Source organism: Ictidomys tridecemlineatus, chromosome 3 (assembly GCF_052094955.1).
Source record: "Ictidomys tridecemlineatus isolate mIctTri1 chromosome 3, mIctTri1.hap1, whole genome shotgun sequence".
NCBI classification, from domain to species: domain Eukaryota; kingdom Metazoa; phylum Chordata; class Mammalia; order Rodentia; family Sciuridae; genus Ictidomys; species Ictidomys tridecemlineatus.
Window position 1 is genome coordinate 14,612,950 of NC_135479.1, and position 12,576 is coordinate 14,625,525.

A 12,576-nucleotide genomic window follows, 5' to 3' on the forward strand; every position below is an offset into this window, starting at 1 on the left:
GCCCTGCTGTTTGATCTGCGTTGTGTGGAGCCATATGGACTTATATATGTCCATCCAGATAATTGGAAAAAGGAAGGGAGAATGGTGGACTTGGTAGAGAAGTGGGTAATCCTCTGTATATTTCAAACCATGGGGGTTTTGGCTGGGGAAGTCAGTCTGGCCAAGTATCTCTACTAGTGATGTATTTGCTGATATTTAACTTGTAAAGTTTGGCAACATCTGGCAAGTGTAGGTGGCAATTATAACATAAATACAGTTGTTTGTATATAATTTTTATTTAACTAGAGTACTTACCCACTTTCTACTTGACCCCTTCCCTTTCTACTCCCTTCAAAGAAATCTCTAGCCAAAATATAAAAAGTAAAATTGACAGTTTCAGATCAATTGCTATTATCAGGACTAAGAATTTGGGTATCATTTTTTTTTTTTTTTTGAGAGGCGGGTACTAGGGATTGAACTCTGGGGCACTCAACCACTGAGCCACATCCCCAGCCCTATTTTGTATTTTATTTAGAGACAGGGTCTCACTGAGTTGCTTAGTGCCCTGATTTTTCTGAGACTGGCTTTGAAATCACAATCCTCCTGCCTCAGCCTCTCAAGCCGCTGGGATTACAGGTTTGCACCACCGCACGTGCCTTGAGAATTTTAGTATCTAATTGAGACTTTCCCTTGGGTTTCCATATGAGGACAATGATTTCTTCTTCTGCTTTGTAGGTATGATATTATCTACTTCATGTACATTTTAAAGATATAAATTGTACAAATTAATGAGGTTCACTATAACATTAAAAAAAATTTTTTTTAGTTGTAGATGGATACAATACTTTTACTTTATTTGTTTATTTTTTGGGAGGATCGAACCCAGTGCCTCACACATGCTAGGCAAGCGCTCTACCGCTGAGCTACAACCCTTGCCCCTCACTGTAATATTTCCACACCTGCATATATTATTCATTGATCACATCACATGAGGATTTCTAAAAAACAATTTAACTACACATGAGGAGTCATACTAAAATGGATCAAGTTCAGCTTTTTGGAAGTCAGTGACGGCCTTATGAATTTACAGCCTGAGTCAGCCCTTTATTAATTAAGTTTGTTAGGATGCTTCTCCAACAAGGTAAGTGAGCCTAGTAGGTTTCTCAATTGTTACTAGATCTAAGTCGTAGTTATTTCTCTTTAGTGAAGATAACAAAAAATAGTGGCAGTACGTGCATTCTAAGCTCAGCTGCTAAATGATTATGTCACTTATGGGTTTTAGTTTTCTTATCTATAAATGCAGGATTTGGCCCAGCTCCCCAAGGATCCTTGGGGACCTTAAGGATTTGATTCTACAGGAAGAACAGGGCTTTTCTTGACTATGGTATAATAAGGGATTTCCTGGAGCACCTTTCTTGCCCAGGTGTCTGTCTTCCACCCATGGTGGCAGAGGGACCATGAAGACAAATAAAACTTCAATCCACTGAATTTAGACATTTAGCCTAGGGCCCCAAAACCGGTTTTGGGGGAAATACATTAACCTGTTGTGAAATTATCATACCTTTATGCTCAGGAATAAATTGGACTTGTGAAGTACCTTTTATCAGTTCCATTAAAGAGGAGGAGTAGCCTGAGCCAAAGAATTCTAACTGTCTTGGGTAGTGGTTAATTACACCACACCCCAGAATTACCACAAATACTAATTTAACTCTCCCTGCTGCTTAGTTTAGAAACCACACAGCACTGTTCGTTTAGGCCTTGCCCTTTACTGCATCCCAGATAGACACTTGACTCCCATCCAAAACAAATGGCATGGTTACCTTTATTGACATAGTATCAGGAAATATAACAGCCGATAGACTGGTTAGAAGGAACTGTATGGCTGATGGATTATTGCTGACCTGAACATAGGTAAACAAAGTATAACAGAATTTGGAATGATTTAGGAGTGGTCTGGAATCCTTACAACGATAATTAAAGTAAAAGAGTCTCTTACCATCACCTATGTTTTATTTCTGTTCTGAGTCTTTATTCCATTTCAGTAAATAGGAGATTGAAAGCTGTGAGATTTCCATATCACTGTGCACAGGTGGCTTTATAGAAGTCTCCATATGTAGAGATGAGTATTTTGCTTTTCAATCAGATGTATAAATGAGATGGGGTTTGGGGACCAGGGCTTGATTAGAATAAAGAAAATTTTTTATCTGTCTAATCAGGCCTTTACTTTAAAAACCAGGGCTGTGGCCTTCAACCAGTTAGAGCTAGCTGAATAATTTAGTCTACTTGCCACTACCTGTTACCAGCCTCTGATTTGTTCTCCATCAGAACCATCTACCCTTGCTGTGTCTACAGATGGGCACTTGCAGTCTTGTCTCCGTTTTTAGGTCCTTTGGCCATAAGTATGACTCCCTTTGGAGAATACCTTTCCCAACTTCAAGCATTATTGATAGTTAATAATTATAAGCTCTGATTCTTTAGCACATTCTAATTTTACTTGAAATTTATTATTTTGCGTTTGGCAGCACACAGCTTTAATTATTCTCAAGATTTCATGTACCTTTACTATGTAGCAAAACAAAAATACTTTAGAAGTCTTTCTTTTGTAATGCTTCCCTCACTTGCCTATTTCAAGTCTAATCTGTAATGCTGTGATGTATATTGACTGGCCACCCCAAGTGAATCAATCCTTAAGTCAGTCTGCCTTGGCTTTACCTCAGAGACCAGCCATCCAGTAGATGTGAGTCCTGGCAAGGAGCCTCTTCACTGCAGAAGGCAGCCTGGTTGTTGATGGCAGGTGTGGGTTCCAGGAATCTAAGTACACTTGGTATTGTATAATATCCCATTGGAGACACCTGCCTTGCTAGCATTATACAACTATTGGTATTTTTAATTTGAAGGAATGTTTTCTTAACTTTAAATAAAATGAAAGTTAGGATTATGCAATATAGCAGGAATATTAGTTAACAACAACAGCACAAACAACACACCAGGGAAAATCAGACTCTGAACAAATCCTAGCAGTTGATATGATACTCCTAAAAGAAAAAAAAATTGTTATTAACCAGATTATTATATTCTAACTTTATAAATACTATAGTCTATAGTGATGGAAGTGAGAAGGGGAGAAGATTCATAGAAGAAAAATTTTGTTTTAACTCTACTCACCCCACTAAACCAGCACCATGATAGAACCATATTAATTTAGCTCTTAGAGATGGACATTTAGACTTCATCAATTGGCATTGCTGCCTGAGAACAGTCGTAGGGCTTCTGCGTATATGTGTGTATATCTTTTTTTGAAGGTGTTTGGAAGTGGAACAGAGATTATAGTCCTGTTATTATGCTCCAGTTTTGTAAATGGGACAGAGATTACAATCCTCATGGAGTATAAATCGCTTTGTAAAACTATAGGTATGAGGCATGTGTGTAAATGAAACTGCCTCTTCCCACTGATTTAGAGATGGTTGCATTAACCTTATTTCTTACCTTTGTTATTAGGTAGTCACCTAACCTAGAAACTAGTTTTTAAAATGTGTCTGCACTTTTTGAATTTTATTTCTTTAGAAAGTGCAGCATTTCTGAAACCCTGATGAGAAACCTTCAGCAGTCCTGTGTTCTGAATCTCAGAGGAGCTTCCTCAGTGCCTCCTGGTGTGCTCATTGGGGTGGGGGGGTGAGGGAAAGTGGCAACTTTAGTAATAGGCATGACCTTCAAAGCCAAGCCAATGGGTCTTTGCTGGCTGTTCTTCAGCCACTGGTGAACCACTTTCTTGCCTGAATGGTCCCAGATATTGGCTTAGAAATTGGTAGGTTTTTGTTAGAGGCTATTCCATTCGTTTTCGTGCTGTTTAAACACTTCCCTGTCCCTTGGGTCCATAATTCTCTTCACTGAAAATTTTTTCTAAACAAAATTATTTCAGAGGGTATTTTATTTTTTAGATTTTGTTTGTTTGTTTTGGACCTGGGGGATTGAATTCAGGGGCACTGTACCACTAAGTCACATTCTCAGCTCTTTTTATTTTTTTATTTTGAGACAGGGTCTCATTAAGTTGCTGAGGCTAGCTTTGAATTTACAATCCTCCTTCACCAGCTTCCTGGGATTACAGGCATGCACCACTCACGGTACCTGGCTCAGGGATCATTTTAGAAAATAGTTTTTCCTTATTGAAGCATAAAATAATTAATGCAAAAGGAACTAAAAGTGAGCTGAGTTCAGAATATGGAGAAAAATTAAATTGTTGGTGACTTACCTTTCACTTAACTCTGCATTGGCAGTAGAGAGTTACTTTTGTATCTCTGTGGTACCAAGGAAGTGGTGCTTCATTGAAGCTGCTGGACTTTGGGGGAAAATTGTTTTATAATCAGAACATTAGGCTTTGCTTTTGTTTATGTGGAGGCGAGGGGCCTTGTTGAAATCCTTGCTAAGCAGAGTTGTAGAAAGTACCCTTCTGTCACTCAATCCCTTTAAGTGAAATCTGCTAGTTTTACCAGAAGCTCTTTCCCAAGAATCATGTGCCTCCAGTAGCTGAGCTTCTCAGTCCTCAAGCTCAGCCTTTCCAGAATGATCTCCAGTCACCTTGTATGAGAAGGACTATGTAAACAGAGCCTGATATCTATACCAATTAGCTAATGGATGTTTAGTTTTAAGGTAGACTAGACTACATACTATTGAGTACTTCCTAAAAGTCACTGTCAAAGCTAGGTGTATATATTCTACTACTTTCAAACACGAGTCATATTCCAGATAGTCAGTGTGAAACAGATCTGTAGAATCGGCCTTTTCTTTCTATTTTCAGGCTCTCTGGAAACTAGCATGTATAGCCGTAGGGCCTGTTGCTATTTCATCCGTTCTAGAGAAAAGAGCACTGAAGACTGAACCGGCTGGGCAAAGGTAATGGACAAGTTTATTATCGTGAAGCAGTGTTTTTCAATGTTCAGGTACAAGTAGTTCTAAGTTGTGTTCAGAATCACAAAAGGCATCTAGAAGCATATTTAATTCTTTAGTTATAGCAACTATATTTGAAAGCAGGCATTTTCATGCTTCAAAAAAATGCTGTGGGAGGAAGAGCCAGAAAATGTGTAATTTTTACTTGCCTTTGGAGAGTGGCTCCCAGGCATCCTGCTTTGAAATGTTGAAAACTTTAGATGAGAAGAACCTTCCAGTTATGAGATTACTGTGGACATTGTGAGTAACTATCAGAGCTCTCAGTTGCTAAATTCAACTTTTCTCTAACCCTTGTTTTCGAGACTTTTAGAAGACTACATTAGTTGTGTGATTAGTATTATATTTCGATTCACCAGCCAACCATAGACAGTTTTTCTTCCTGTGGTTTCTAATATGCTCAGACAAGGCAGATGGCTTTTGTCTCCACTCATAGCGAAGTAACATTGATATGTTTTAGTGAATATTGACCCTTTTAAATATTAATTATGTGAAAAGATGTATTCGGGAACATTTAGTTTATTATTGTTACACTGTAAGTTTTAATAGTAACAACAAACTCTTGCTCTTAGATGTATATGATCTGATTAGGAGACCTCTGTGTTTTCAAGTTTTGGTCCCTTCCTGGTTGGTATTGATGATCAAGGGTGGTCAAGTTGCCTAATATCCTGAGATAGAAAGCACTTCATCTAGAACTCAGGTGCTTGCTGAAGCTTCTTCAAATTGTAGCTTTTCTGTCACCTCCTAATTTGTACATCTCCTTTTTGCTTCATAAAAGATTCAATATAAATGGCATCATATTATTGAAAAGTCAGAGAAGAAAAAGTACTATTGCTGTAATTGTGCAATATTTTCTTCATCTTTTTTTATGTTTGTATTTTTAAAAATAGGAGTGTCCGAGGCATGGACTATTTCAGTTGCAGGTGACAGAAGCCTGATTCCAACAAGCTTAGGCAAAGAGGGAAATTTACTCTTAGGACTGGGGTGTCTCTGAATCCCAGGGAAGAGTAGTCAGGCATTCTGTCTCAATCTGTGAGCCATGTTTCTCCTTAGCCTTCCTTTTGTTTCTCTTCCTATCATCCAGCTTTTACCACATGGCAGAGAACGTGTTCATAGTACTCTCCCAAGTTTTCTTTCTACTTCAGCCACCCAGAGATTCCAACTCAATTCTTAGATTCCAAGACTTGTTATACAATGGTTATTCCTGTGGTCACTATTTGACCAGTAGGTGGAAGGGTCCACATCTTGGCCCCCAGGTGTGCATACATTTACCTTGTCATTTATTCAGCCTTGGAATTGCTCCTGCTAAGCTGATCTATACATCCAACAGCAAGCTGCAAACACACTCTCTTCTCTGGGAGATAGCGCTATCTCATTTAGCAACAGCCTGGTGCTCTGGACCATGCAGCTTCCTCATGTCAGGTCCAGATGTGGCTTATTACCTTCTGGGCTAAAGTGATTTTAACCATTCCTAACACAGTGTCCTTTGGATCCTCAGATAGGGCAGATTCCTGTTTTCCCATCCATTTCAGATCTGAGACTAGTTTCCTGGTTACACAGGTAGAATTAAAAGCAGATTCCTCTTCCTGAGGCTCTAGACCTTGCACAGAGAATGGACCCAGCAGGCAGCAGTAAAGTTTGCTGTTGTTCCTCCTCCTCCAGGGAGTGGGTGTGGCCCGGGATTAAGCCAAAGGCTGAACCTTTCCCCCCTCCAGGCACTTCCAAGAGATAGATGGAAAGAGCAAGGTTCTGGCAGCAGTTCTAACACCCCATCCCCCCTTCACTAGTGGGTCTCCCCCATGGAAAAGGAATTCAAAGATTGGAGTGTTTGACCCCCCAACTCAGCCTACTCTGGAGAGTGCCATCAGGGCCTAAATTTTTAAAGGATTAACTAGGCTTCATCCTGGTTCTTAATGAGAGAGACAAGGCATTCTGGAATCAGGCTCTCATGCACAAGCAACCCACCATAACTTTTGTGTTTAATGCTAAAAGTCAACCATAGTCCAATTTTTTAAAAATAGCATTTATGACAAAATTCAAATGGTTTCAGTATAAACAAATTGCTTTGTCCTGTTTTTGATTCAAGACCCCCTCACAGGAACCAGCTAATTTGTGAAATAGTCACAAAGGAAGGGAAAATCTTATTACCAGGGTTGCATTGCTAAGTGGGTCCCTAGGAAATCTTGCTAGCATGCACGCATGACTGCACCTGAGAATACCATGGGTGAGGGTCCAGTTCCTAGCAAAGCCAGGCAGACAAAAATCTGTCCAGTATAATTATGACCACTGTGTACATCACACTTTGGATTCTAAAATTTTTACTGGATAACATGTATAAGAATTTTTCTGTATTGGAGATTTTTTAAAGTTCTGTGTTAATGCTTATGTAACATTTTATTCAGTTTATGTATCCTTATTTATTTTAGCCTTTTAGATATTAGAAATTTTGTTCTTCCTGGGGTTTTTGTTGTTGTTACACGTAAATAGGATGTAATGAATATCATTGTGCCCAGAGCTTTTGCATATCTGAAATTATTTCTTTATTTCTAGAAATATTACAAGATCCAGAAGTATGAATACTTTTGTATTTCCTAGAAAGATTATTTACTAATTTGTAATTTTTATTATGACCAGCAGTGGATCAGAAAGATAATTTCATAGACTTTGGATATTTTCTTTAAAAATATTTTGAATTTTTTAAATAACATTTAGCAGGAAAAGGTACATTCTAATTTAATTGTATTTTGCTTGTGAGGAACAGTTTGAAGTTTGAGGTCATGCTTTTATTCATAAGTGTATGCGTATGTGGTGTGTGTGTGTGTGTGTGTGTGTGTGTGTGTGTGTGTGTGTTTATTTTTATTCTTTTTTTTTTTATTCATGGAGTCTTATGAAATGCCCAGGTTTTAGAGAGAAAATAGGCAACTGGTCCCGGAGGGAAGTCAGAAAGCTGAGCATACTGTCCCTCTCCCTGTCAGTGGGCACTGCCAGCAGATTGTTTCGGAATTTTTGTCCTTGTCATGTTAGGTCATAAACCGTTTTCTCTGCAGGTAGGATTGACAGTGAGATAGGATAGGTGACCTGGTCCCAGTCCTGATTCAGCTCTTGTCTAGACATGTGCTCTTGATGGGAATGCAGGCCGTTCCAACCTTAGTTTTTCCATCTGTGAGATGGAGGATTTCATGAGGGATAACTCGGGGAAGGGGTCTGGGATTATACATCCCAAGGCAAAGAATCATATTGACATGGAGAATCTTCTACATCCCATTGCAGATTTTTGGAAGTACCAGCACAGTGACACTGCCTGAAACCTTGTTGTTTGTGTCAACGCTGGATGGAAGCTTGCATGCTGTCAGCAAGAGGACAGGCTCCATCAAGTGGACTTTAAAAGAAGGTAATTTCGATTTGGTCCTTGGGCACCTTGGACATTTGCTTAGCTGCTTCCAAGTAAACATATTCCAAAGAAAGAGAGAAAACAGTTATATGTTATTTAATAAAATAAGAAAGGATAATAGAATAAAGGGAGGGAAATGAATTCTGCTCAAACCATGTGTCTGTAGCCTGAATTGATTATCCACTAAGTGAACAGTTGAAGAAGCGGGTCTTATCTTTTTTGCTACTTTGCTTCTGTCCAGACTTTAAATAGCTCTAGGTTTTTCTATTAATAGCTCTAGTAGTTAGTCTTTATGCTGCATTAGATATGTTAGGTCCTGATGATTAGAATCTTATTATCATAATTACACAAAGATGACTTCTCAGCTCCTCAAATTACTCATTTGTTTTTATAGTCTGAAATAACTGAGGGCTATAAGATTTGACATTCATCCAAGCTAACCACTTTATTTGGTTGTTGTAGTGAGGGGAGCAAAAGACTGGGCTTGTTTTTGTTTAACCTCTCATATGTCTATCTTATGATCTTATCTTCCTGATGCTAGTTAGCAGAGTGGAACCCTACTGCTGGGAAATTAATTGTATTTGATTTCAAAGGTAATCTTCCCAGATAAAGCCATGCAAATCTCAGGATTTGGAACTTTCAGTGGTATTTCTGCTTGTCTAGTAGTAATTCTCATTTGGCTATAGTTTGTCTCACCAGCATGTTTTTTTGTGGCACTACTTTATGGCTCGTTATTTTCATGAGCACAGCCAGTAGTGTTCCTTTGTTGAGGAAAGCTTTTGAAATAGTCTAGATGAAAAATTATTTGGCTTGTTTCAAAAGGTCATATCATTTTGTCAATTCAGTAGCAAACTTTGTGCCTACCCTGGGTACCACAGGCATCCTGCCTCACCTGATTGGGCCCTGATTGTAACAGCAAGAACTTTAAGCCCCCAAAGAACTAGCTGTCTCAGGAGTGAGTGACCACAAGAAGACTGTAATGCTGACTTTTCATTTCAGGTTCCAAGAATTTCATCTGTACTATCTGTTCTTCATGGTTAAGACTTGTAATGCATTAAAAGAAAAGCAGAAATCTTTAAATTTCAGAATTTCCTATTTTGTACAAAGGTGAAAAATCAGTTAGTCACAAAGGACTAGGAGAAACATGTTGGCTGTTGAATGTTAGGACCCTGCCTCGGTTTCCAGTGTTTCCAGGCAGGGCACCTTTCCCCAAGCTGCTGCCTTCTGCTCTGCTTTTCTCTGCATATGCAATTTTAAATTGATCTTCTCCAAGTCTTTAAGTAGCTTCAGCTGTATCCAGCAAAATTGTCTTGTCTGTTACTTAGTCATACATACAAGTCAATTTGTTCTCTCCTGTAACTTAGAGCTGAAAGAACTCACCTCTTTTTTACTCCATTTAACATGTATTTAAAGAACCTAAACTGGGAAAGATGCTGTATGGACATGAAGATGAAAAACAGAAACCTTGTCCTCAGGGTACCCAGTGGTCTGATGGGGAGAAAAGTCAAATACAGAGAGCTTCCACACAGAGCCAAGTTCTCTATGTGTGCAGGAGAGGTACTGGTAATGTGCTGGGAGCCTGCACCATCTGCCGCAGGAGAGGCAGTGTGAATCTGTGGTGTTGGAGGTGAGCCATGGGGCTAAGTTGAGTTTCAGTTGGGAGAGAGGTCTGGGAAAGAGAACAGGAGGCTGCTGGTTTGGATGCAAGGATGGGCCCCATGCAGCAGGACTTTAGGGACACATTAGAGTGGAGGGGAGGGGAGTTATGTGGTATATAAAGCCTTACTGACTCAACAGGAAGCTGAGAACCATTAATGTGCTTAAGCAGGTGACTCAGCTGATGCTCTGCTTTCAAATGAATCCAGCAACAGTGTGTGGAGGGTGACTTGAGATAGGAGGTGACCTGAAAAGGGGTAGAGGGAAGAGAAGGGATGGGAAAGGTGAGAGGTAGAATTCAGCAACTGATGGTGGGGGAGAAGGAGAGGAGTTAAAAGACACTTAGGAAATCCTGTTGGTCTAACAGTTTCAAGTAGTATTCATTATGTTCTCAGTCTCGTTGCTTTGATAAGAATAGGCTGGCCTTTTATTTTTATTTTTATTTTTTTAAAATTTTTTTTTTTGAGAGAGAGAGACAGAAGGCGGGGGGGGGAGAGAGAGAGAGAGAGAGAGAGAGAGAGAGAGAGAGAATTTTTAAAATATTTATTTTTCTTAGTTTTCGGCGAACACATCTTTGTATGTGGTGCTGAGGATCGAACCTGGGCCACACGCATGCCAGGCGAGTGCGCTACCGCTTGAGCCACATCCCCAGCCCTAGGCTGGCCTTTTAAAGTTAAGTTCAACCCTTTTTTACCAGGAGCCTCAATTTTTATTTCTCTACAAAGATTAAAGGTGCTAATGCATTGATAATTTGAGTTGGCAATTTAATTTTAATTTTGGGGTTATAACTAAAGTTTTAAGACTAGCATTTTTAAATCGTTAATATATACATGGATTATGAAGGGATCCAGATGCTGCTGTAGTTCCTAAGGATGATTCTGTAAGGAAACAAAACAAGCAAAAAAAGAAGAAAAAAACCATAATAATAACAAAGTTTTCATTCTAGTGGAGAAACAGGAAAGAAATTCATGGTGAAAAGAACTGTGGAGAAAAAACACAGAGCAGAGAAGCAGAATGGGTAGTGCCACATTGGGACCAGGTGAGAGGACAGCAATTTTAAACAGGGAAGACCCCACTGAGGAGGTATCTTTTAAGCAAGACCTCAAGGAGACAAGGGCATGTTTTTGGGGAAAGGCATAGCAGGTAGGAGCAGGAGTGTCCTTGGCTGAGAAGCACTGAAGTCGGAATGGCTGGAGTGGAGTAGGAGGTGAACCATGCTGAGAGGTTATGGGGGCCAATCAGGGAAAGAGTGGCCCATTCTCCCTTAAAACAAAATTTATAGACAGTGACCTACATACACCCATTTCACAAAGAAATGTGTTACTCACTGGTAATCTAAAACAAAGATATTAGAAAAGTAATTTTTAATCACATATGCAGAATTCAGCACATAATGCTGAGCCTACACTGCTGTCCGCCTGTTAGAGAATGATGTGTCTGTCGGTGCAGATGGATCTAATGCAGCAAGGCTGTCACCACACCTGTGGAGACTGCTTTCCCAGGTGGTAAACTTCTTGGAAATGTTCCATATAAGGAAGTGTAGTCTTACCTGACATATAGTAGTTACCATTTGAGAAAATTTAGTGTATGGAATCATGCCAAAATTACTTTTGTGCTTATGTGTAAAGCAGATTGCATAATTAGTAAAGGTTTTTGGCCCCGTGTGAGTATCTGGGAAAACATGAGAGCAGTGTGCAGATGCAGCTTAATCTTGGATCATCAGGACTATGTAGCCTCCCTGGTCCCCACACTTAGGACCTGTGTCATCTCCAGTCCCTGTGGCCATCAAGAAATGCCCTTACAGATTTCCTAAGCATTCCCTATTGGACTATGCCCTTTCCATGGAAACCACCACCATAGGGCCTGTTGGCCAGTGTAAGGACATCTTTTTTTCAGCCATTGGAGGAATATGAGCAGAGGAGTGATATTCCTTGGTGTTAAAGACTGAGTGTCTACATGTTTGTGTCCCCACACAATTCACATATTGAATCTTTTTTTTTTTTTTTTTTTTTGTTACCAGGGATTGAACCCAAGGGTGCTTAACTACTGAGCCACATCCCCAACCCTTTTAAAAAATATTTTATTTAGAGACAGGGTCTCGCTGAGTTGTTGAAGCTGGCTTCAGTCTTCCTACCTCAGCCTCCTGAGCTGCTGTCGCCTATTGAATCTTTGTTCCCCAGTTTAATAGTATTTGGAGGTACACACTTTGGGAGATAATCATAAGACCCCATGATAGAATTAGTGTCCTTATGAGAAGAGGAGGAGAGATCAGAGCTTGCTTGTGCTGCCACATGAGAAGACAGCTGTCTGCAAGCCAAGAAGAGAGCCCTCTCCAGAGCCCAATCATGCTGGCACCCTAACTCAGTCTTCCCAACCTCCAGAACTGGGAAGAATAAATTTTGTTTAAGTTCCTCAGTCTCTAGTATTGTGTTAGGCAGCCTGGGCAGGCTGAAACTAAAGGCCTCACTTTATAAAGGATCAGCAGGAGCCATGTTAAGACTGAAGAGAGGGCCAGGAGTCTATTGCACTGACTGGGTAAGGGAGGCTGCTGCCGGGGGCCTGAGTCTTGGCAGTGGGAACTCTTGATGCAGGTATCTTTAACTCATCAA

At 39.9% G+C, this 12,576-nt stretch overlaps 1 protein-coding gene across 1 annotated transcript in view; it reads left to right on the forward strand.

Moving 5' to 3' along the window:
- Positions 1 to 12,576, forward strand: part of Ern1 (endoplasmic reticulum to nucleus signaling 1) — an 89,542-nt gene that overhangs the window by 29,189 nt on the left and 47,777 nt on the right. Inside the window, exon 2 of the mRNA XM_078041880.1 lies at positions 8,191 to 8,311. Within this exon, the coding sequence (XP_077898006.1) occupies positions 8,191 to 8,311 (121 nt within the window). The remainder of the gene's footprint in view (positions 1 to 8,190; positions 8,312 to 12,576) is intronic.